The sequence below is a fragment of the Ruditapes philippinarum genome, unplaced genomic scaffold, assembly GCF_026571515.1.
Source record: "Ruditapes philippinarum isolate M1 unplaced genomic scaffold, ASM2657151v2 ctg63_1_1_1_1, whole genome shotgun sequence".
NCBI lineage: Eukaryota > Metazoa > Mollusca > Bivalvia > Venerida > Veneridae > Ruditapes > Ruditapes philippinarum.
In genome coordinates this window covers 963863-989027 of record NW_026866221.1, presented here as the reverse complement: position 1 = coordinate 989027, position 25165 = coordinate 963863, and the positions used below count along the sequence as shown (strand labels likewise).

Genomic DNA, 25165 nt, shown 5'->3' with positions numbered 1-25165 from the left:
CCCTTTATTTGTTGTCTCAAATGGTGAAAAAATGCCTTATTTAGGCCCTCAACACTTGTTTTTGTTTGAGAAATGTTGTTTAAAAAAGTGACCACTTTTTCGGCGCGGCCCCCTATCCAAAAGATGCATCAGGGGGTTGCTGGAAGGGGAATGTGCCCCTTTCTGTTTGGGGGGGGGTTGAAGAGGGGGCAGCAGTCCCCCTCGTCGCCAAAAAATTTTTTGACTTGTGAAAAGCTAGCTAAAAATGACCCCAGATCGATCATAAGGTAACATGTAACCAACGCTGAAAAGCTATTTCATTAGCTTAATTAATTCAGCCTTTTTACAGCCAGTTTTTTCTATGGTCAAATAGAATGAATTATGTATTTAATTATATTTCATGAGTAATTTGATATAAAGTAAATGGACTGTAAATTCTGTAATTATTTAATTGTGATCTTTTGATGGTCTGTCTTTTCAATCAAATAAAACAAAAAACAGGTAAAAAGTTATTTTCCATTTATTGAAATCCATTTTTTGGCAGTCTAAATATTTGCAGTGTGTAATTACCTGTTTGACATCAATAAAGAATAAATAAGTAATGGTGCTGGTGTCAAAAATGGCCCGCCCCAATTTAGTTAATTAACTTATATCTACTATCTAGTGATTTACATGTAAGACTACTATGACCCTTTTGTTGCTAACAAATTGTTAAACTAAAAGAATGTCTTTAAAAGTTCCAAACTCAAATAAAATACTTTAAAAATGTAGTTTACAAGCACTATTGACTTAAGTTATTTTATTCATTCCAACATGCAGTAAAAAAGAAATACAGTGTTAATAATTTCACATCATATTTGAAAAAAAGTTTAGTCAGTTTGAGTGACCAGGATAGGAGAATTGCCTGTGCATGACAAAGTCTGAATGTGTATGACTGTCCATGAATGTGATAAATAATGTGATTTGTAAAAGAAAAGCTTGTTTAGTTTGATTGTAGTGCTTTAATTACAAATGTATTATGATCTGTATGTGTTATTTTGCATGCTACATGTATGTTATGATTTTATTTTTTGTCATGTTTGAATATAGGAGTCCAAATCCTGCCAGGTAAGTGTGCAGTGTAGCAAACTAATCCTTCTTATAAAGAAACCTTCAAAGTGCTTGTAGAATGATGTCTAGATTAAAAACAAAAACTACATAATAATTGATTGGCATTTAATTCTTTTATCAGCTCTCGTGATATATTTCCTTCTGAATAGAAGTCAGAGGTAACCTTTTGAGATAGTACATGTATTATGTATATTATGTGTTGTAACATATGGTACAATATAAATATAGACCACAAGAATGATCCATATATGACTAGAGATTTATATAATACATGTATGGTAATGTAGCATTTCCTGGTAGACATGTTCATAATTCAACAAATCACACTGTAAAAAATAAATAGCCTTCTGTTCTATTGACTTACATAGAAAAGCAACTTTAAAAACCTTTTCCATGTATACTTCAATGCATTTCACATAATCTTCTTGCCATCTACAAAAGTTATATAATCATATTCCTAGATTGAAAGTAAGCCCAACCTTTGGTGTCACCAACATGTATATTATAGACTTATATAGGCATGCACACAGGGCCAAAAAACCCTTCTTTGTAGAGGCTGAATATAGGCTGCTTCCCCAACCAAACTAGCCTCTTTTTTCCCCAGTTTGGTCCTCAAAATTCCCCAGTCTTGAAATTTCCCATAGAATTTAGAACAAAATTAAATGATGGTGTTGAATTAAGGTCTTTTACTGCCTTATTAGTATTTTCCACTGCTTTTTGCTTTTCTGTTTTGAAGAACTTGCTAAAAGTTTGTGTTAAATTTGAGACCCCTTTTCCCAAAGTAAGTCAAAATCACGCATATTTTCCCCAAGATAAAGGCTGATGCCCCTTCCCCAAAAATGGTGTTTTGGCCCTGGCACATTTCAAATTCAGTGTTTGAAAGCGCTCTGCGTAGAGCTTAGATATTTTGTATTTGGCGTTATAAATGGCCCTCTGCAAAAGATATAAGACCCTTAAGGCCTTAGGGTAAAAAATAGCATGGCCTGAATCAATGTATCCCATTGACCGTCTTCTTTATGGATGAATTATACAAGTATAACATTTGATTGTAATGGTATCAAGTTTCTACATTTACATGTATGGCCATTATTATCACCAGGCCTCTTTGTTAATTACTCTGAACAAATTTACATAGTAGCAGTCAATACCATGGATCACAGGTAAAGGGCCTAGAATGAAATTTTCTTTCAAATGAGATGTGTTTTGCACAAGACTCAAGTCCAAACCTTGAAAAGTCGTGGTCACATATTTATATGCCCAAATATTCTTCGGGATATACCGGTATTATGGTAATATTAGCATTGTCTATCAGACAAATGGTTTCCATAGGATATCAATGGTTGTGTTTTTTTGCAGGTAAGTATAAGTAAGTTATGTCAAAATTACAGGTCAAGTTAAATTTTCTTTGCAATCAATTAATTATAAGAAATTAGTGCTCTGTAAGGAAGGGGTAGGACTATTGAGCTATTTAGAACCATCATAGCTGGTTGAAATATTAACAAATTGGTACTTTTTAGAAACGACAAAAAATTGCAATATCCATATTAATACTAGACATTTATACAAGCATTTTAAGGTCCAAAGATACTAATTATCGCAATTAAGTTTAGACAGCTATATCGAACAAGATCATAGACATTGACAATGTAAAAGAAAATGAAGCAATACAAATATTGTATGTTTATACAGCTTTTTGTGCTTTTGTAATGTATGTATATGTGTCTTTTATTTTGAAAAATTTTGCTTCAGCGTGAAATCTCATATAAAAAAATCAAAATTTTAATAATAATATGCTTAAAAACAATTAACAGAAACTGCCAAATTTTCTTATCAGGTCAATGATATTACACTACTTACTCTTGTTCCATAAATCTGCATTAAAGGAAGTGATAAAAATGAACAAATATTGCTGGCTGTACCAAAACTTAATTGAATATTTTAGCATTTACTTGTTTGTTGTCCCATTTACTGCTGAATTCTTCTCACTGGGGAAAAAAATACAGTATTGATGCATATAGTTGTGGCTTTGTGTGTCCCACTTACAGTATTTCTGCACTAAAATTTTCAGAGGATATTTAAGGTATTAGGGTTTATTAACAAGTTGTCTATTTTTGCAACTCAAAATTTTGTTTGCACTATTATTATCATGCTTGAGTTCATAGGAAGGCTTATTTGCTTGGCTTCCAAGAGGAGGTGTGAATATTTGCACCATGTATTGGTTCAAAGTTTTTTTCCTTTAAGAACCCTTTTCTCTGTACTGTATTGCATGCTAATTAAACATTCAAACATTGTACTGAAGACTTGAAACTTTTTGCATGTTTTTGAGATCATAATTATAAATTACACTACTTTGCTTTGCTTTTGTACTGAGCCCTTTATGAACTAAGAAACTTTCTTGATATAATATGTGAGATGACAATCTTCAGAATATCAAATCACATGAAGCTTAACCAATGTTAACCAATGTTACAATTTAGGATAATAATAGATTAATTGTGGACATGTATTACAATATGTTATATACTAGTATTTTAAATAAAATTTTCCTCTTAGGGATTTCTATTTTATCAAGACTCTTGTTATACTTACTATCAAGCACTGAGTATAGTCAAACAAGCTGCCCATTACTGGCACTTTTTGTACATTTATTTATTCTTTCTTTCTTTTAGGATTTCAAATATTCAAATGATATAATGGCATTCGAATTTTCATTTTACAATGTTAAAATATATTTTCACCTTGCTTATTAAATGCATAATTATTCTGAATGAATAGATTGCAAAGTATACCTTCCTCATTGAAAAATTCTCCCTTTGTTTGATTCTTATTTGCTATTTTTGGGAGCATTTTGAAGGATGTCCATGTTTAAAATCTTTGTTGAAATACCTATGTTTACTTAGATATTAAAAGTATTGTAGTAAATCAAGAAAAATAAGTAGATCTGGGACTCCAAACAAGTTTTCTCCCACAGCTTTGACTCATTAATTCCCTCTGATGAAATCAGAAGTGGGATATTGAAATGGCGTTGTCTTCTTGACATTATGAGATTCATTGTTTTCAAAGTTGGTGGTCAAGTTTTTACAATGTAGGTCTAGTCAAAATGTCTGTCCATTTAGACCTTCAAGTTCATCCCAAACCTATGGATAGGGATGAATTAAAAGATGAAAATTGTAATCAAAAGAGTAGTATACTATTTTGAGCTTTTGTTAAGTGATTTGTATCATGCAGCCAGCAGCGGATATTTATTCATCAAAATTTTATATGCTTGCTTATTTTATGTTTATATAATACTAGTACATTATATACACTGTAGTTCACTAGATTTGCTACTCAAATTTACTAATACCTTCACTGTAGACCCTTGTATTCCATTTAATTTGCTCGAAAAAAATTGTGTTTGAATTTATTGTGAAAAACAGGTACTTAGGTTTTTATGCCCCTGTTTAATGGACACTTGATAGGATCATTTTCAAATCAATAACGAATTGAGAAGGAATAAGCTGTGGTTTATTCAATTTGGAAGGGACATTGTCCATAGCTAGTAGATGACCCCCATTGATTTTGATGTCAGTAGGTCAAAGGTCAAGGTCACAATGGGTTTGACCACTAAAAGCTTGTCTAGTCAATAGCTAGAAAATAAAATGACCTACAGTCTTAAGCTCTTGTGTGTAATTTGGTAATGACTAGAAGATAACCCCTTTTGATTCTGAGGTCAAGATCACCATCTAAGGCCTTAACCACTCAAAGCTTGTCCAAGCCATAACTAAAGATGGCTTAGGCCTACAGTCATTTGATATTGAGATGGCTCATGGCTATTAGATAATCCTGAGTGATTTTGTTGTTCTTGGCCTTGGCCTTTAGAAGCTTGTCTTATGAATAAACTCAGAAGATTTTGACCTGCATTTTTGAGATTTAGTGTGGAGGTTAGTCATGACAAGTAGATTACCCTATCTATTTTGAAATCAGTAGGTCAAAGATCAAGATCAAAGTGACATCAACAACTAAAAGTTTGTCTGACTAACAACTCTAGAACATTTTGTCCTACAGTCCAAAAGATTTAGTTTGTAGTCATGACCAGTAGATGTATCTGATTGTTTTGAGCTCATTTGGTTGATGGTCAAAAGGTCACAGTGGCATTATGTGGACAATCCATGTCATATTTAATGGTTTAAGAAAGAATAATGGTTTAAGAAAGAATAAGGTTAAGTTTTTAAAACTAAGTAGGGACATTGCACATAACCAGTAGAAGCTATATGGATTTTTAGGTCATTGGGTCAAAGGTCAAGGTTACAGTTACACACCTTATCAATAACTTTAGAAGTAGTAAGTCTTAAGTTTTTGAAACTTTGTGTTTGAGGCCATGAGATGAAGGTCATGGTAATACTAATCAGAGCAAGAGTTTTCTCAGTGATAAGTTTGTGGAACATATCAGTTATATATAACATATTAACACAACACTTGACTTTTATATGCATAAGTATGTGAATATGCCACTGTGACAGCAAACAAAGTAGAGACATAATTATGTGTCTTATGGATACATTTCTTGTTCTCTTCCTTCAATTTAGAGTTTCAAGTAGTAAAAATAACTAACAAATTATTAACTGCACGCATCTACGTGTTTCTGTTTGAAATTTGTTTTCACAGCATTACCTTAATATTTAACTCGTAGTATAGTCTGATTTTATTGACCTGTCATTATAGCACTCATTTAAATATTTTGATTCCACTTTGGTTCTGTCCATACAGTTTATGACAATAAATATGTAGTTTATATAACTAATGTTTAGAAAAGTCACACTATTTTAATGTATAGCTTGTCATCAAATCCAGAATAGCACAGTTGGTTAAGTGATTGCCTAATATATGAGAGGTCTGTGGTTCGATACCAGTACTTTGTCACCACAACCACGTGTCACCATCACCACCACGTGTCACCATCACCACCATGTGTCATCATGTGTCATCATCACGTGTCATCATGTGTCACCATCACGTGTCATCACGTGTCACCACCACGTGTCACCATCACCACCAGCCACCACCAGGTGCCACCACAACCACCACGTGTCACCATCACCACCACCACATGTTACCACCACCATCACATGTCACCACCACCACCAGTGTCACCACCACATGTCACCATCACCACCACGTGTCACCACAACCACCACATGTCAACACAACCACCACGTGTCACCACAACCACGTGTCACCATCATCACATGTGTCATCATCACGTGTCATCAGGTGTCACCATCACGTGTCACCACCATGTGTCACCATCACCCACCAGCCACCACCAGGTGCCATTATGTGTCACCATCACCACCACGTGTCACCATCACCACCACGTGTCACCACCACCATCACATGTCACCACCACCACGTGTCACCACCACATGTCACCATCCACCACCACATGTCACCACAACAACCACGTGACACCACCACCACCATGTGTCACCACCACCATGTGTCACCACACCACCACGTGTCACCACCACCACCACATGTCACCACCACCACGTGTCACCACCACATGTCACCATCACCACCACGTGTCACCACAACCACCACATGTCAACACAACCACCACATGTCACCACCACCATGTGTCACCATCACCACCACATGTCACCACTATCACAGGTCACCACCTCCACCACATGTCGCCACCTGCCACCACAACCACACGTGTCACCACCACCATCACGTGTCACCACCACCACCACCATGTGTCACCACCACCACCGCGTGTCATCACCACCACCACCACCACTTGTCACCACCACCACGTGCATCTATTTATAGAATTTTCTATTTATAGAATTGCGTGTTTCTATTTATAGAATTGCGTTTTTCTATTTTTATATATATATATAAATTAGTATATTTTTATATACAAAATATATAGACAAAACTGATTTGACAAGACAGACGATTAAATTTATAAAAAGGAAACGTTAAGATTTTGTTCAAACATTTCTTTGTTTGCTTTTAGAGAAAGTAAAAAGTCCAGCGTAGCCCCCGCCCGGTGGTGGTTATGTCCCTTTCACTTTGAAAATAATATGAAATTTTCAGTTTCCGTTCATTATCTCCTCTAGGGTATTACACATTCAACTCATATTTGACATATGGAACCATCAAAGAAATGCACACTGGTCAAGTTTGAATTTTGTCATGGTTTGATGATTTTTGGCAGAGTTATGCCCCTTTAACTTTGAAAAAAGGAAATTTTCAGTTCCCATTCATTATCTCCCCAACAGTTGTACATATTCAACTCAAATTAAAGATATGATAAGAATGCATTGGTCAATTTCGAATTTGGTCATGGTTTGATGATAGCTGACAGAGTTATCCCTCTTGAACTTTGAAAAAAAATCAGAAATTTTATGTTTCTGTTCATTATCTCCCCAATGGTTGTACACATTCAACTCAAATTTAACATATAGATACATCTTAGGAATAAGCAGTTTAAGTTTGAATTTGGTCGTGGTTCAATGACTTTGGTCAAACTTATCTTTCCTGAATGTTGGAAAAATTTTGAACTTTCAGTTTCAGCACTCATACTTTTGTGGAAATGTATGTAGCAATTATATTGGCAACAAATATGCAATGTGCAATTTTACGAAAGGTTATAAGACTGAATAATTAAGAATAGTGCCTTGAACATTGTATAAAAATGGTTTGTGTTGACATTGAAAAGTTTTAAGGGCTTTGAATTTAAAATGAAAAAAATAATTTGTGCAAACAAATTTGTAACTAAATATTATAACATCTGAAATTTTGGCTTCATGCGGGGGCATCCGTGGCATGATGACACATTTCTAATTTTTAACTATATTTAAATGAAATGGCCAAGTACTTGCAAAATTGTCAACACATTGTATTGTATTTAATGTCACTGAAATGACATTTATTGATTTTAATCCGAATGAATTTTAATATCTTAAACCATGTTATTTAGATTGACTATAGTCTTTACCAAAGTATTAGTGCAAAACAAATTAAAAACAAAAACAAAACAACATGAAAACAATCATAGTTTCAATAATGTTGAAACTATTTATAAATGAGAGAGAAAAAAAAACAAAAAAAAACGAGAAAAACATGGACATTTGGGGTCTCGATCTCAAGTACAGTAGGACATTTAGAAATTACAAGCCCGTAGTTTACACTTTAATTGCACTATAACTGTCAGTGTAACTTATTCACAGAAACAATTTAAATCAATCCCATCTTACTGTTATGTCTAGAAATTTACCCAAAATTTATGGAAGATTAATATATTGTGTGCATTGACAGGTTAATAAAAACAAACAATAGATTATGTTATTATATATATATATGGTATGTCTGTCTGCTTAGCTCAATGGTGAGAGCATCAGATTTGTAATCTAGAAGTTACTCAGGTTTGATCCTTAAGTGAGGCATAATTTCTCCATGACAATTGTTCACGGACATTGATTCTAATGGTCATTTGTCTTTAACTGCTGATTCAAAAATCATTTGGGATAAGTTGTCAGTCATTTGTGGAGATATCTGTAGTTACTGTTAGTTATCTAGGAAAGGTTGGATTGGTTTCTGTGCTAAATTCAGCATAAAAACCAAATCAATAAGTGACTCATTCTTTATATAGTAAACTTCACTTATAGTGACTACTGTTATAGTGAAATTCAAGTTATGAGAAACAAATAATTTTGAAAGAATTTTGCCCTTCTTTATTCATTTTGAAAAATATCTTTTAATATAGTACACATTGTTATACGGAAAAGCAGATAAAAGAAACTTACATTTTAGTCCTACAGAAAGTTGCCTCAGGTAACAATGAAATCTAAAACATTGTCACTCTGCTAACAGTGGTAAACATAACTTTATTGGTTGCTTATCAATAGCCCATCGGTGATATTGGGGACCGTTGCTTTTTGTAAACTATTTTCACTGCCTGTTTCTGGTTAATGTTTTGCATATTAAAACTACTGAAGGTATTTTCTTGAAACTTAATAAATCTGTTTAGATTTGGACGTCACTATCCAAGGCCCATAACCCAAGCCTGGATTTTGACTGAATTATAGCCCCTTGAACTTGGAAAATTCTTTAGTAAATTTCCTGCTTGCATCATCGATCTTGAAAACTACTGAAGGTATTTGCTTGAAATTAAATACATGTAGATATGTTTGGGATCATAACAAGAGTTCCATAATTCTTACGCAGATTTGGACTGAATTATAACCCTTTTTGAACTGAGAAAATTCTTTGTTAAACTGTTGCATGCACAATGAATATTCAAAACAACTGAAGGTATTCACTTAAAACTTAATACTTATCCACTGTATCTGAGTTGCAGGTCACTATCCAAGGCCCATATCGCTGACATGATTGTTGACTAAATTTTAGCCCTTTTTAAACATAGAAAATTCTTGGTTAAAGTTTTTTCATGCAAAATCAATCTTCATAACTATTAAAGATATTCCCATGAAACTTAATACATGTCTTTGGGATCACACTAAGAGGTCACTATCCAAGGTCCATAACTCTGACATGGATTATGCCTGAATTCATGCTCTTTGTAAATTTAGAAAATTTTCAGTTCAAGTTTTGCTTTCAGCATAAATCTTTAAAAAAACTACATATCATAGTATTCACTTGAAACTTGATTCATGCTTTTTGAATTACATTTCAAGGTCACTTTCCGAGACCAGTCACCTCTGGCATGAATTTTGAATAAAATAAGCGATTATAAGGTCCTTTGAGAACTTATCAAAATTTTTTGGTCAGTACTCAAAATGTTGTGCACATTAATTGTATTTTTGTGAATGAAATCTTCCTCTTTGTTAATAAACCAGGATCTTGTTGGAAATAGTTGAGTGCTGTCATAGTGTCAGCTCCTGTTCATGCTTAGTTTTTATCTGAAGCATAATTTCAGTATTATAATAGAGGTAGTTGGATTTCATTCAGAGGTGCAGTGCTGAAGAACCGAAAATGTCTTGCCTATTATTTAATTTTTGTGTTCTTTGACACACAGGGTTTTTAGCTCGACTTTTCTATGAAAAGGGGAGCTATCCTACTCGCCCCGGCGTCGGCGTCGGCGTTAGCGTTGGCGACACACCTTGGTTAAGTTTTTCGTACCACCCCACTTTATTTCAGAAGTATTACAAGTATGGCTTTGAAACTTACCATACTTGTTCACCATCATAACCTCCATCTACAGACAAGAGTACATAACTCTGTCAAGGTTTTTGACAGAATTATGGCCCTTTTTTGACTTAGAAAGTGTATTGAGCTTGGTTAAGTTTTTTGTACCACCTCACTTTATTTCAAAACCATTGGAGGTATTGCTTTGAAACTGACCATACTTTGTTTACCATCACGACCTTCATCAACAGACAAGAGGACATAACTCTGTCAAGGTTTTTGACAGAATTATGCCCCTTTTTGACTTAGAAAATACATTGAATATGGGTAAAATCCACTTATTGACTTAACCCTTTGAGATATTGCTTTGAAACTTTTAATGCTATTTCACATCATTACCCCCATCTGTACGCAAGAGAAGGTAACTCTGTCAAGGATTTGTTTTAAAAATTAAGGCCTTTTATCGACTTAGAATCTTGGTTAAGTTTTTAGTACCAGTCCACTTTTTGACTGAACTGTTTGAGATATTAATTTGAAAGTTGGAATACTTGTTTACCATCATGGTCCCAAAACATGGGCAGGAGAAGGTAATTCTGTTAAGGATTTTATTTGAATTATGGCCCTTTTTGACTTAGAAACTCAGTTAAGATTTTCATTCTTGTCCACTTGTTGACTTAACCATTTGAGATATTACTTTGGAAGTTGGAGTTCTTATGTGCCATCATGAGACCTATCTGTAAGCAAGAGAAGATAACTCTGTGAAAATGTTTCTTGATTTGTACTTAGAAATTCCTAGTTAAAGTCTTGTGTGCCCTTAACTGTCAAAGTTTTGTTTTATAGGCAAGCACTAAAAAAGTCGAGCGCGCTGTCCTTCTGACAGCTCTTGTTATTTAATCTGTTGGGTATTTTTTAATGACATTTTTGTATTTTAATAGATATAATTTTGATCCCTTTTATATGTCTTAACAGATGGTGCTAATGGTTTAATTTGTTGGTTATTTATTTTTAAAATTATGTTTTGGTTATTTTGGATCCCTCACCTATTTGGAGTTTAATGAGAATTGGGGTTTTTTTTGGTTAAAAGTTAATGATTATTAAGAAGTAATTTATCTATGTTAAGCACAATGAATTGCACATATTTGTAAGCTTTCGTGATAGTTTAATGCTTTTTGTCTACTATTTAAAGGTCGCATTGTGCTCAAAAATTCTGTGCTTTAATGGTCAGTGACTGTCCATCTCATACAGTTCATAATTGTTTCAAATGACATCTATGCTGAAAAAAATACAGATAAAAAGAATCCATTGATTTTTTAGCTCGACTTTTCTATGAAAAGGGGAGCTATCCTACTCGCCCCGGCGTCGGCGTCGGCGTTGGCGTCACACCTTGGTTAAGTTTTTCGTACCACCCCACTTTATTTCAGAAGTATTACAAGTATGGCTTTGAAACTTACCATACTTGTTCACCATCATAACCTCCATCTACAGACAAGAGTACATAACTCTGTCAAGGTTTTTGACAGAATTATGGCCCTTTTTTGACTTAGAAAGTGTATTGAGCTTGGTTAAGTTTTTTGTACCACCTCACTTTATTTCAAAACCATTGGAGGTATTGCTTTGAAACTGACCATACTTGTTTACCATCACGACCTTCATCAACAGACAAGAGGACATAACTCTGTCAAGGTTTTTGACAGAATTATGCCCCTTTTTGACTTAGAAAATACATTGAATATGGGTAAAATCCACTTATTGCCTTAACCCTTTGAGATATTGCTTTGAAACTTTTAATGCTATTTCACATCATTACCCCCATCTGTACGCAAGAGAAGGTAACTCTGTCAAGGATTTGTTTTAAAAATTAAGGCCTTTTATCGACTTAGAATTAAATTTATTTAAGGCTCAACTCAGTTTTTTTTTCTTTCTTACCAGCCCTCTTTTGACTTAAACATTTCAAACTTTGCTGCAGTGTTCAAGGGTATCACACAATTCAGTAAAATAATTCTTCACTAAATATCTTAATGCTCATGGCCATTGTTCACTTTAAAAATACAGAGATTCTTGTATTGCCTTTTACTGCAAAAACTTTTTTTATTGGCAAGCAATAAAAAAGTCGAGCGCGCTGTCTTACGGACAGCTCTTGTAATAAATTTTTATCACATGGATGATGCTTTTTTACATGTAATATAACCAATTTGTATATAACTTATATTATACATAAAAGGGCACATGTCCAACTAAGTTTGTGCTCTTTAATTTCAATGCTGTAAATTATCAGTCTCCTAGCATCTCACATTCATTATATTAAATTTTATTGAAATCATCTGTGGTCACTGACTTTACATAGACCTATTTAAGAAAAATAGTCTTCTATAGAACTAAATAGCTATAATATTTGGCATATAGCATTGACTTAGTTGGACCTCTACAAATATTTTACGAATCATTGAAACTGCACTATTACTTATATAGAATGTGGCCTAATTACTAAAATTCTTTATCCAAAACTTTACTTAATGACAAATTCTTCATTTAAAAGAATTATGACCCTTTCAGGCAGGTGATAGTTATAAGGTTCTGCTCTTGTTTCAATGTTGTCGCTACTCCTAAAATCCAAAGTTGATATGTGGGTTGTATATTATGTAGTTTATTTCAGTGTACTGATGTGCTTGCCAATGTACAGTCAAACCTTACAAAGAGCATCACTGGGGGTTGTATATTATGTAAATGAGTTTATTTCAGTGTACCGATGTGCTTGCCAATGTACAGTCAAACCTTACAAAGAGCATCACTGGGGGTTGTATATTATGTAAATGAGTTTATTTCAGTGTACTGATGTGCTTGCCAATGTACAGTCAAACCTTACAAAGAGCATCACTGGGGGTTGTATATTATGTAAATGAGTTTATTTCAGTGTACCGATGTGCTTGCCAATGTACAGTCAAACCTTACAAAGAGCATCACTGGGAAGAAGAAGATTAATAAAATATTTGATAGATGTAAGTTTTTATATTGTACAGACTTGTCACTTTAATATTATCTCATTTTAACATGATGTATTTACATATTTACATGACTAGCTAGCAAAATAAGAGAATGAAAGCAGAAAATCGGGGTTTGTTATAGTATCAAACTACTATGCCTAGAATTGAGATATGTGCCATATAACATGGTTAAGTTGATATCTACAAAAACTTTCTTCTGAAATTACACTGTCAAGAGGTAAGGTATTTTGTTTGAAGCATCACAGGGCTTGCGGTGCTAAACAAAAAAGTTCTTTAAATCATGCCCCTTGGGTCAAAACTGGCCCACCCTGGGGGTCAATTAGTTTATATAGACTTACATAAACAATAAAGTCTACTTGTGTGAGATTGCAAGAACAACTTAGATACTTGTCATGAAGCATTTTATAGCAGATATCTACAAATATTTTGAAGATTATTCAGCCTAGAGTCTTAGAGAAAAAAATGACAAACTAAATGTGACTTTAAAACTTGCTTTACATTTTTCCAATATGTTAGGTGAGCAATCCAAGGTCATCATGACCCTCTTGTTTTGTTGATGTTAAACATTTTTTGGCATTTTTGTATTAAAATTTCAGTATCAGAACTGAGAGAATGTTTGGATCCTGCCAAGGCAGATGAGATGACTTTATCTGAGGCTGCTAAAACGGAGATAATACTCGCTGGTAACTGCACTTATTTATTTTATATTAAAATATGTCCAACACACATATATTTTCAGTATTGTTCTTTGTGTCATTTAATGAAGGTATCCATCAAGTTGGTTCTAGTGTTTAGATATTTGACATGAAACGTAAACTATAAGGCCTTTACCAAGTTTGTTTAAATTTTAGCCATGGGGTCAAAATTGGACCTGCCCTTAGGGTTTTTAGGTTTTCCCTTTTTTGTATATGATAAGGTCTTTAAAAACATAAGTTTGTTAAAACAGAAATTAGCTTTTGGTGACATCTATACAACCATGCTTCAGATTATTTAATGAACCTCTACATGAATGCTCTTTAGGTGGTCCTATACAAATGCTAAAATGATTTCATGCTTACATGTAGTACAACAATAAGACTAAAATCATATCTCCTACCCCTTGAATGATTTTGAAAGAAACTAAATTAATAGAAATGCCCAGGTAATTAAATCTTGTCCATGTGGACTATATTCCTGGTGAGCAATTAAAGGCTATCATGGGCCTCTTGTTGGTTTATACAGAATTCATTTTAATTTGATTGTGTAGGAAGCTATTAGCTTAAGGACACACTTCCTAATCTGTTCCTGGAACCAACTAGTACTGAGCAATGTGTGTAAAGTTTCTTGCTCAAGGAAACAACGACTTGCCCCTGATCGGGTTTGAAATCGTGCACCTAGCAATCATTAGATTACTAGTCCAGCATGTTAACCACTCGGCCATGCCACCACTTGATGTGATTGATGTCTGTCATGCCAGATGCATTGTTATTCACAATTTCTTCAAATGACCACTAATTTACTTGTGAAATTTTGACCAAACTTAATAGGAATTTTATTGTAGATGGCCTTATCCAAACATATTGTAAAGAGTACATTGCATTGATGGGGGTATAAATTGCATTCAGCAGTTAGTCTTTTCATTTCAAGGTTTTTATCACTGGAAATTATATGACCATGACTTGAGTCCTAGTTTCCTCTTTAAAATGTTAATAATTAACTGTAAATTTTGGTTTTTAAAGTTGCTTTTTTTTACATGTAATATTGAGATTAGTAATTATCTATCTACCTACTTTTGACTTCTGTTTTTAAATTTGAACTAATGGTAAACTTAATATAAAAATATCAAAATTTCACTTTCATGACTTTGAATGTTACCCATGTTAACTTACTTGCTTTCTGCATTTTTTGCAATGCAAAATTCATGTTCTCAGGTGAGCCGTCTAGGACCATATTGGCTCTCTTGTAATATTACTTGTTCTGTTACAGAGGAAGATTTTCTTTTACAACAATCAGCAAGACTGGAAACATTGGGACAGCTACAGGATACACTTGACAGTGAACATATTAAAGGTGTTGTAGATCATGATTTATTCCATCTATCATGTCTATAGAGATTAAAGTTTTTGATATACTTGTAGACTTTGTCATCTAGCACTCTTTAGAATAAAGACAGGGAATATATTGATATATTACTTTGTAAAATGTCAGATGGAGCTTTATGTTCGTGGACTTCTTCATTTATGCTCTTGTAATTTACAGTAACTTAATTGTATCTAAATAATTTCCTTCAAAAGTTAAAAACGGGGTATGTCCATAAATTTCATAGACATATAGAATATGAAGAACATAATGCAAAACATACTTGTCACTACTCATATACAAGGTTTATAACTTGTGCATCAATATTTCAAGAATTATCTTTCTTTTATGCACCACAAAGCATTTCGGAGGATGTGTTTTCCCAATGGCTGCCTGTCCATAAGCAAGTTTGTGTTGTCTTTTTTTTGAACACATAGAAAGAGAAACTACTAGACAGATATGTTTATCATAATGATGTGCTGAGGCACAGGTTTAGGCTTCCTTAGATTAAGGTTAAGTCACACGTAGTCATTCAAAACTTTGTTTAAATGATCATACATGTACATTAAGGAGGGAATATTGTGTAATTACTGTTTATTTATGCATGCCCATTTATAATAAATTACATTTTTACTGAAACTGTTAAACATTTTCCACATGAATAGGCAAGTTATAAGGATGTCATAAAGTTAATTATGGCACTTTTGACATAGTGATAGAATTTGATTATCATGCGTGTATAATATACATATATTTCAGCTGTACCTAGCCTGACTGGCAAACTTCAAGATCTGAGTGAGTTAACTATTGAACAACAAGATCAGGCTGGTAAACTGTCCGAGGATATTGAGAATTTGCTATCCACTTACAATGCTATTGTATCCTTTATATTATATTTTATTTTGATGCTTCTAGAAGAATTCTGACATATAATGTTATAATGTTAATGTTATACCCCAGGTTGTCTGTCTATAAATAATTAAGTGTCAGCTCTCATGTCAACTCTCTCTTCAACTGATGGAAGGAAACAGATTCTACATGACTATTGACAATAATGAGATGATGACTTTGTGCAGCAGGGGTGTAAGATGAGATGATGTGCAGTAGGGGTGCAAGGGTATGGTGAAACCTGTATTGCCATTATTGCAATACAGGCAACCTATATTCCCGGTATGGGACCGTAGACCAATGTTATCTTACTTTGAGTCAAAATAAAAGTGGAAAAATTTACCTCGGGGAAAGAAAAATTCTAATTTTCAGGTCTTATGACACTAATTTGGCCTGGGTTTGATTTTATTTTTCCCTTGAGACATGCCAGATATGAAATAAATACAAAATATCAATAAAAATCAAGATACAAATGCAAAATTTCAGATCATCACATTTGCTCACTCCATTTTTCCAAAATAAATATTCTTATTCTGAAAAATAAATTCAAACTGGGCTAAGAATATGGTGATATATTTATGTTTTAGTATATCTTTATGTTTTAAATGTCCCAGCTGATCTATGTAAATAAATCTACTTTTAATGTTTCTAGGCTTTTGTATCTCAGTGAAATTATTTTAAATGACTGACCATCAAGGCCAACTATGAAATTTTAATTTTTTTTTGTACAAGAAAATGATGATTTCTTTGAGAATTCTGTACAACAATATTCTCTGTCAATTGGTTTTGATTCAGAAATAGCCATATTGGGAGCATGGACCCTGCTAGGGGTTGGCTTTGGGTTCAGTTTAAGTAACGTGACTATTTTGAGCAATATTGTACAAGAGGTTGGTTTGTTTATAATGAAACTCGGAGAGAATATATCTTGCAACATGGAAATGATGCTTATGTTTGCTTGTTTTGACTTATGTTACTTAAAAGTAATTTTTCATGTCAATATTACCATTATATAAGTATTTTCTTTTAATACAGTTATATATATGCTTGATTTCCTTGACTTGCCCTTTCAGATTACAGTACTATCCAAGCAGTTTGTTAAATGGGATGAGACAGTTACAAAAATTGAACAAGCAAGAAATTCACAGAAAGTTCTGAATTGATCAGACTGATGAAACTATTTATTTTGTCTTAAAAAATATGGTTTAATTGTATTTAGTGACTTCTTTTTATTCGCCCGAAAAGAAATTGCGATGCATATTGTCACGCACCTGGTCATCCATCTATCTGTACGTCCAAGCTTACATTTGGATACTTACTCTATAAAAGTTATGTGAATCATGCCTCTACAATAAAAAATGCCCACAACCTTGAGGTTATTCAGTATCATAAGGATAATTAATTGAGATAAAACATTTTTCAGACAAGTTTGTTAATTGAGAGTCTTCCCTACTTGAAAGATTCTTTTGTTACTCAAACAAGTTTTGATTGGGGCGTATTTAGCCTTTGTGGTGCTCTTATTTGGGATATTTTGGATTAAATTTGATTTATGATATTTTTCAAAAGTTAATAATTTTCATTGCCTTATAAATGTAAATAATTTAAAATTTATATTGTGGCTCTGCTCTAATGCTTGGGACCATTCTTTTTAGCTCACCTGAGCATGCTCAGGGTGAGCTTTTAGGATCGATGATTGTCCGACGTCCGTCCGTCCGTTCACATTTTGTTGTTAACACTCTAGCGGTCGCATTTTTGCCTCAATCATCATCAAACTTGGTCAGGATGCTTATCTAGTTGATAGCTCGGATGAGTTCGAACATGGGTTCATCTCGGATATGAAAAACTAGGTCACAAGAGCTAAAAATAGAAAAAAAACCTTGTTAACACTCTAGAGGTCACATTTTTTTGCCTCAATCATCATTAAAACTTGGTCAGGATGTTTGTCTAGGTGATAGCTCGGATGAGTTCGAACATGGGTCATCTCGGATGAAAAAAGTAGGTCACCGGAGCTAAAAATAGAAAAACCTTGTTAAACACTCTAGCAGTCACATTTTTGCCTCAATCATCATCAAACTTGGTCAGGATGCTTGTCTAGGTGATAGCTCGGATGAGTTCGAACATGGGTCATCTCGGATGAAAAAGTAGGTCACCGGAGCTAAAAATAGAAAAACCTTGTTAACACTCTAGCGGTGACATTTTTGCCTCAATCATCATCAAACTTTGTCAGGAAGCTTGTCTAACTGATAGCTCGGATGAGTTCGAATATGGGTCATCTCGGATGAAAAACTAGGTCACTGGAGCTAAAAATAGAAAAACCTTGTTAACACTCCAGCGGTTACAATTTTGCCTCAATCATCATCAAACTTTGTCAGGATGTTTTTCTAGGTGATAGCTCGGATGAGTTCGAACATGGCTTATCTCGGATGAAAAACTAGGTCACAAGAGCTAAAAATAGAAAAGCCTTGTTAACACTCTAGCGGTCACATTTTTGCATCAAGCATCATTAAACTTGGTCAGGATGTTTGTCTAGGTGATAGCTTGGATGAGTTCGAACATGGGTCATCTCAGATGAAAAAGTAGGTCACCGGAGCTAAAAATAGAAAAACCTTGTTAACACTCTAGCGGTCACATTTTTGCATCAATCATCATCAAACTTTGTCAGGAAGCTTGTCTAAGTGATAGCTCGGATGAGTTCGAACATGGGTCATCTCGGATGAAAAAGTTGGTCACTGGAGCTAAAAGTAGAAAAACCTTGTTAACACTCTAGCGGTCACATTTTTGCCTCAATCATCATCAAACTTTGGTCAGGATGCTTATCTAGTGATAGCTTGGATGAGTTCGAACATAGGTAATCCTGGATGAAAAAACTAGGTCACCTGAGCTAAAAATAGAAAAATCTTGTTTACACTCTAGAGGTCACAATTTTGCCTCAATCATCATCAAACTTGGTCAGGATGTTTTTCTAGGTGATAGCTTGGATGAGTTCGAACATTGGTCATCTCGGATGAAAAACTAGGTCACAGGAGCTAAAAAATAGAAAAATCTTGTTAACACTCTAGTGGCTACTGTTTTGATCCAAATATCCTGTAAATTGGTCTGAAAGTTGTTTTTGATGATTTCTAAGTCAAGTTCGAACATGGGTCATCTTGGATGAAAAAACTAGGTCACACCGCCAAATATGGAAAAACATTGTTAACATTCTAGTGGTCACATTTTCTACTCAATTATCATCAAACTTGGTCAGGATGCTTGTCTAGGTAATTGCTCGGATGAGTTTGAAATCGCATGTGAAACTAGGTCACCGGAGCTAAAAAATAGAAAAATCTTGTTAACACTCTAGTTGCTACTGTTTTGATCCAAGTATCCTGGAAATTGGTCTGAAAGTTTGTTTTGATGATTTCTAGGTCAAGTTTTAATATGGTTCACCTGGGTAATAAACTAGGTCACACTGCTCAAATATGGATAATCCTTGTTAACACTGTAGTGGTCACATTTTTGACTCACCTGTCATGAGACTTGGTCAGAATGCTTGTCTAGGTAATTGTTTGGATGAGTTTGATGGGTCAGGTGAGCGATCTAGGGCCATCATGGCCCTCTTTTTTAAAGATACATGTACATACATTTTGTGTACCAATCTTTTACAAGTTTGTTTGACTTTCCAGGTGGAAAGTTTCCACCAAAAATTGATGACAACAAATGATTATTATTTAAGTGTCTATTACTCCTGCTTTTTCTTCATATACATAAACAGTTGTGGCAGCAAAGTTATGTCCCCTCTTTACATGGTTACTGTTTACTTTAATATTTCTGAAACTAGTATAGGCATTAAGTTGAAACTGAAAATATGAATAAAGGGTCACCAATTAGATTAAAAGACCAAGTTTCACAGCCCTTTATAATATTGCTGTTGAAAATTTTTATGCCTTTTTTTACTTTGAAATCTTTTCTAGAATTTACATTTAAAGCCAGAATAGGTATCACTTGCAACTTAAAATACATTATAAATGGTCACAACTCACAAGCAAGATTATAAAGTTTCACAACTCTTTTATTGCTTTTTAGCTCACCTGAGCAATGCTCAGGGTGAGCTATTGTGATCGCCCTGTGTCCGTCGTGCGTCGTCGTGCGTCGTCAACTTTTCACATAAACAACATCTCCTCTGAAACCAATGACTGCACATCAACCAAACTTTACAGAAATGATCCTTGGGTGGTCCCCTTTCAAAGTTGTTCAAATGGTTCCGGTCTGTTGCATATGTAGGTCACAGGGCCAGAAAAGGATTTCAAAAAACACAAAATTAAAAAATCTTCTTGTCTGAAAGTACATGGGCCAGAGCTTTGATTTTTGGTATATGGTATCATCTATGGGTCCTCTACCAAAGTTGTTCAAATTTTGTCCCTAGTGTCAAAATTGGCCCCGCCCCGGGGGGTCATAGGTTTTCCTTATATATGTCTATAGGTAAATCTAAAAAAATCTTCTTCTCTGATTTGGCAAAGGCTACAGATTAGATATTTGGCATGAAACATTGTGTAGTAGACCTCTATCAAGATTGTTCAAATAATGGCCCTAGGGTCAAAATTGGCCCCGCCCCGGGGGGTCATTGATTTTCATTACATACATATAGTGAAAACTTGAAAAATCTTCTGGTCTGAAAGTAAATGGCCTAGAGCTTTGATATTTGGTCTATGGTATCATCTGAAGGTCCAATACCAAAGTTGTACAAATTTTGTCCCTAGTGTCAAAATTGGCCCCGCCCCGGGGGGTCATAGGTTTTTCTAATATGTATATAGTAAAACATAAAAAAATCTTCTTCTCTGAATTGGCAAAGGCTACAGGTAAGATATTTGGCATGAAACATTGTGTGGTAGACCTCTACCAAGATTGTTCAAATAATGGCCCTCGGGTCAAAATTGGCCCCGCCCTCGGGGGTCATTGATTTTCATTATATACATATAGTGAAAACTTGAAAAATCTTCTGGTCTGAAAGTAAATGGCCTAGAGCTTTGATATTTGGTCTATGGTATCATCTATAGGTCCAAAACCAAAGTTGTTCAAATTTTGTTCCTAGAATTAAAATCTGCCCCGCCCTGGGGGTCATTGATTTTCCCTATATGTATATAGTAAAAACTTAAAAAAATTTCTTTTAAAGAACCCAAAGAGCTAGAGCTAAGATATTTAGCATGAAACATCTTCTAATGGGTGTCTATCAAGTTTGTTCAAATAAAAGCCCTGGGGTCAAAATTGGCCCCGCCCCAGGGGGTCATTGATTTTCCCTATATGCATATAGTAAAAACTTAAAAAAAATTCTTTTAAAGAATGCAAAGAGCTAGAGCTAAGATATTTAGCATGAAACATGTTCTAATGGATGTCTACCATGTTTGTTCAAATAAGAGCCCTGGGGTCAAAATTGGCCCGTCCGGGGTCAGTCATTAGCTCGACTTTTTTTTTTTAAAATATATGCATATTATATATATACATACATATATATATATATACACATATATTTATATATATATGTGTATATATATATATATACATATGTAATTTATATATATATATATATATATATACAATATACATACATACATACATACATACATACATACATACATACATACATACATACATACATACATACATATATATATATATATATATATATATATACATACATACATACATACACACACACACACTTATATATATATATATATATATATATATATATATATATATATATATATATATATATATATTATATATACATAAAAAATCTTCTTTCAAAAAAACCCAATAAGCTAGACCTTAGATGTTTAGCATGAAATATCTTCTAATGGGTGTCAACCAAGTTTGTTCAAATAAAAGCCCTTGGGTTTAAACTGGCTCGCTCCGGGGGCCTATATACAGGTGAGCGACTTTGGGCCATCATGGCCCTCTTGTTGATATAGTTATGCTAGTTTTTAACTTGGGGAAATTATGAAATGTCCTGATGATATATTTACTTTAATGTTCAGAGGTATTCACTTGAAATGTTAATAAATTGAAAAAAAAAACTGAAAAAAAAACTTGTAGAATGTGTTTTTAAATTATGTGCAATAAACTTAAATCTAAGACTTGCTGTTTATGTGTGTATTATTTTTACCTAACCTACGCTCAAAGTGCATTAACATTCTAGTGGTCAACTTTGAATATGGATCATCTGGGGTAAGAAACTTGGCCACAAAGCCCAATTTTGGGAAATCTTGTTTACCTAATATAATATTTTCAGCCCAAATATTCTTGAATTTGTCACCACAGTTGTTTAAATGATTTCTATGTAAAGTTTGTACATGGGTCATGTGGGGTCAAAAACAAGGTGACACATCTCATATGGAAAACCTATTCTATCTTTGCACTGTTTCAAGAGCAGATATGAAGGTTATAATATCAGTTTAACATTTTGACAAATAAGCGCACAACATATTTCGTGAGTATCGTACTCATAACTGCAATGTCCCTGTAAACAAGAATATATTTTCGTCTTGCACAAAAATGTTTTTAGTATATTTCTTGCTGGGCCCTACAAACTATTTGTTTAAATATATTTATTTATACTCGATTGCGAAACACCTTTTTTCAACTTAAAATAATAACTTTAAAGTCCGCTTCCTGGAAATAATCAGTACTGGTGTCAAATGAGGAAACATAGTCGTGACCCGAGTTGGGCTTGAACCCACAATCCTTGGATTGAGAGGCAAACATCTTGGCCATTAGGCCACCACTACCAGGTGTCACTGTATCGTCTATACTTTGTGGTTCATCAGGATACATCAAATCTTGCTAGAGCTTTATAGTTCATATGCTGCAACCATGCAAAAAGCAAACGTTAGAATGCGTATTAGAATATTTCAAACAGTTTGTTCGAAACAATTTCAACGAAATCAATCGTCATTTCGAAAATGACCATGATGGTTTTAGGCATAATATATTGTTTAAGGAGCAAGTTGTAAAAGTAATAAATAGCTCCTCTCGTGCGCACCACAGTCGAATGATACATGTATATACATCGGATTGCAGCGTATGAAAATGTTAAAAAAATCGTTTTTCGTGATTAAAAAAAAAGAAGAAAAAACATTTTGAACAACATTTAACGACAGCATTAGAATTTGTCACTATCCAAACCATAGGACACGTATGTCCCCACTACCCACCTTTTACACAAAATTCCCTGAGTCAAGTTCTATAACTATGACAGCACTAATCAAGTTTACAAGTAAATCACAAATGCGCAACAACATAATGATATGCTGACCAACATTCTTGTAAGATTTCTTGACTCTGCTTCAAACATTTTAGCCACTTAGTCACACAAGTGACTTAGTCAAGGATAAAAACTCTGGCATAACTGTGAAATACACACGAAAAACTCACGTGCTCAACTATATATGAGCCGCGTCACGACAAAACCAACGTAATGCGTTTGCGACCAGCATGGATCCAGACCAGCCTGCGCATCCGCGCAGTCTGATCAGGATAACAAGTAGAGAAACTGATAGCGAACAGCATGGATCCTGATCAGACTGCGGGGATGCGCAGGCTGGTCTGGATCCATGCTGCCTGGTCGCAAACCCATTATGTTGGTTTTGTCATGACGCGGCTCTTATACGCTTACACACATTGATAAAGAAATGCATGACCCTAGCTCTATTTTTTTAACAATATGCATGACAAATTGAAAATTGCTGATTTTGACTAAGTAAGGGGCAATAACTCTGGCATTAATGCGGGAAATCGACAAGCGAAACCCAATGTGCTGACAAATACTCGATCATGTAAAGTTTTCGTGACCCTGGATCAAAAAGTGTTTGGGGTACATGCGATACAAGTATTAACTGCAAATTTGTACTAAGTGAAGAACATTTACTCTGGCATTACTCTAGGAATCGACAAGCTAAACCTCATGTGAACAACTACATTCATGTAAGTTTCATGACCATGTCCCTAGTTCAAATACTGTTGAACAATTTCCGATCTGACTAAGTCAAGGGCAATACCAAAATTTATTGACCCTAACCAAATTATTTATGGAGCTTCCGGGACGGGCAGGCGTATGTAGGCAGGCACAGGCGCACGGACAAGTAAAAAGTTAAATCCCCCCTCAGAGGGTGGGGGCTCAGAGTCGATATTTTATCATCAAATCAATTAATATTAAGGTCAAAATATTTGCAAATATTTTCGACCAAGCCAGTCACAGTAGCCATCTTACTGGTAAAATGATAAGTAATTCTGATTAACGATGTCGAGGATGATGTATCATTGGTGATAATGATGATGCTGATGTTATGGAAAGCCTTGACTGTCTTATGATTATAATCAAAGGGCTGCAGCTCTATTGTATTTTCTGATTTTTGCAATCTAAATCATACTGACTATCTGTATGTACTTTCCTGTATAAGTTTATTTTTATATACTATAATTCATCTTACGCAGCGACAGCGTTTTGATTTTCTTCTATAACAGTTTGAGATTGATACATATGGAATTTTGCATGAAAAAAAAATAGAATTGCCTCGACTAGGATTTGAACCATAGGCCTCTCACACCCTCAACGAGACCGCTTAATTACCTCTGCACCACGGCGAAGTTATACATATGTACCTTGAATAAAAACGAATACATTATGTAATTCTAAATTGAGAATTTCCATTTCGTGTTTGTAATCCTTATTAATTTCGAGGTATTTTGTTCACGATAAACCTGTTGTTTAACACTGATGGAAAATCTTCTCGCCAAAACAGTCCGACATGTATATATTCCACTACTCGACAGTCAGATTTATTTGTGTACTACGCTCTGGAGTATTCGGTAATCGACATAGCTAAAAATAGCATTTCATTGATTATCAAAGTGCTGCAGCACTGAATGCGACGGACATGCAACCGAAGAGACATTAAGGCTTTTTTTAGAAAACACAAAAGATATAACAGAAAAAAAATTGTTCCATACAAGTT

The 25165-nt window shown here is 34.3% G+C and overlaps 1 protein-coding gene across 1 annotated transcript; it reads left to right on the top strand.

Moving 5' to 3' along the window:
• Positions 1 to 1036: 1036 nt before the first annotated feature.
• On the top strand, positions 1037 to 17823 carry LOC132731784 (dynactin subunit 3-like). The gene is made up of 6 exons (XM_060718038.1): positions 1037 to 1086; positions 13142 to 13226; positions 13829 to 13915; positions 15198 to 15281; positions 16050 to 16168; positions 17249 to 17823. Exons 3-6 carry the CDS (start codon positions 13873 to 13875, stop codon positions 17336 to 17338), a joined length of 336 nt encoding a protein of 111 aa, XP_060574021.1. The 5' UTR covers positions 1037 to 1086; positions 13142 to 13226; positions 13829 to 13872; the 3' UTR covers positions 17339 to 17823.
• Positions 17824 to 25165: the final 7342 nt, after the last annotated feature.

What these genes read in the sequence shown, in the direction of transcription:
- LOC132731784 (XM_060718038.1), top strand. Translation starts at nt 13,873, where the DNA reads ATGACTTTATCTGAGGCTGCTAAAACGGAGATAATACTCGCTG. An exon ending in AACGGAGATAATACTCGCTG is followed by an intron (nt 13,916 to 15,197) that starts GTAACTGCACTT and finishes GTTCTGTTACAG; the next exon opens with AGGAAGATTTTCTTTTACAA. An exon ending in TATCCACTTACAATGCTATT is followed by an intron (nt 16,169 to 17,248) that starts GTATCCTTTATA and finishes TTGCCCTTTCAG; the next exon opens with ATTACAGTACTATCCAAGCA.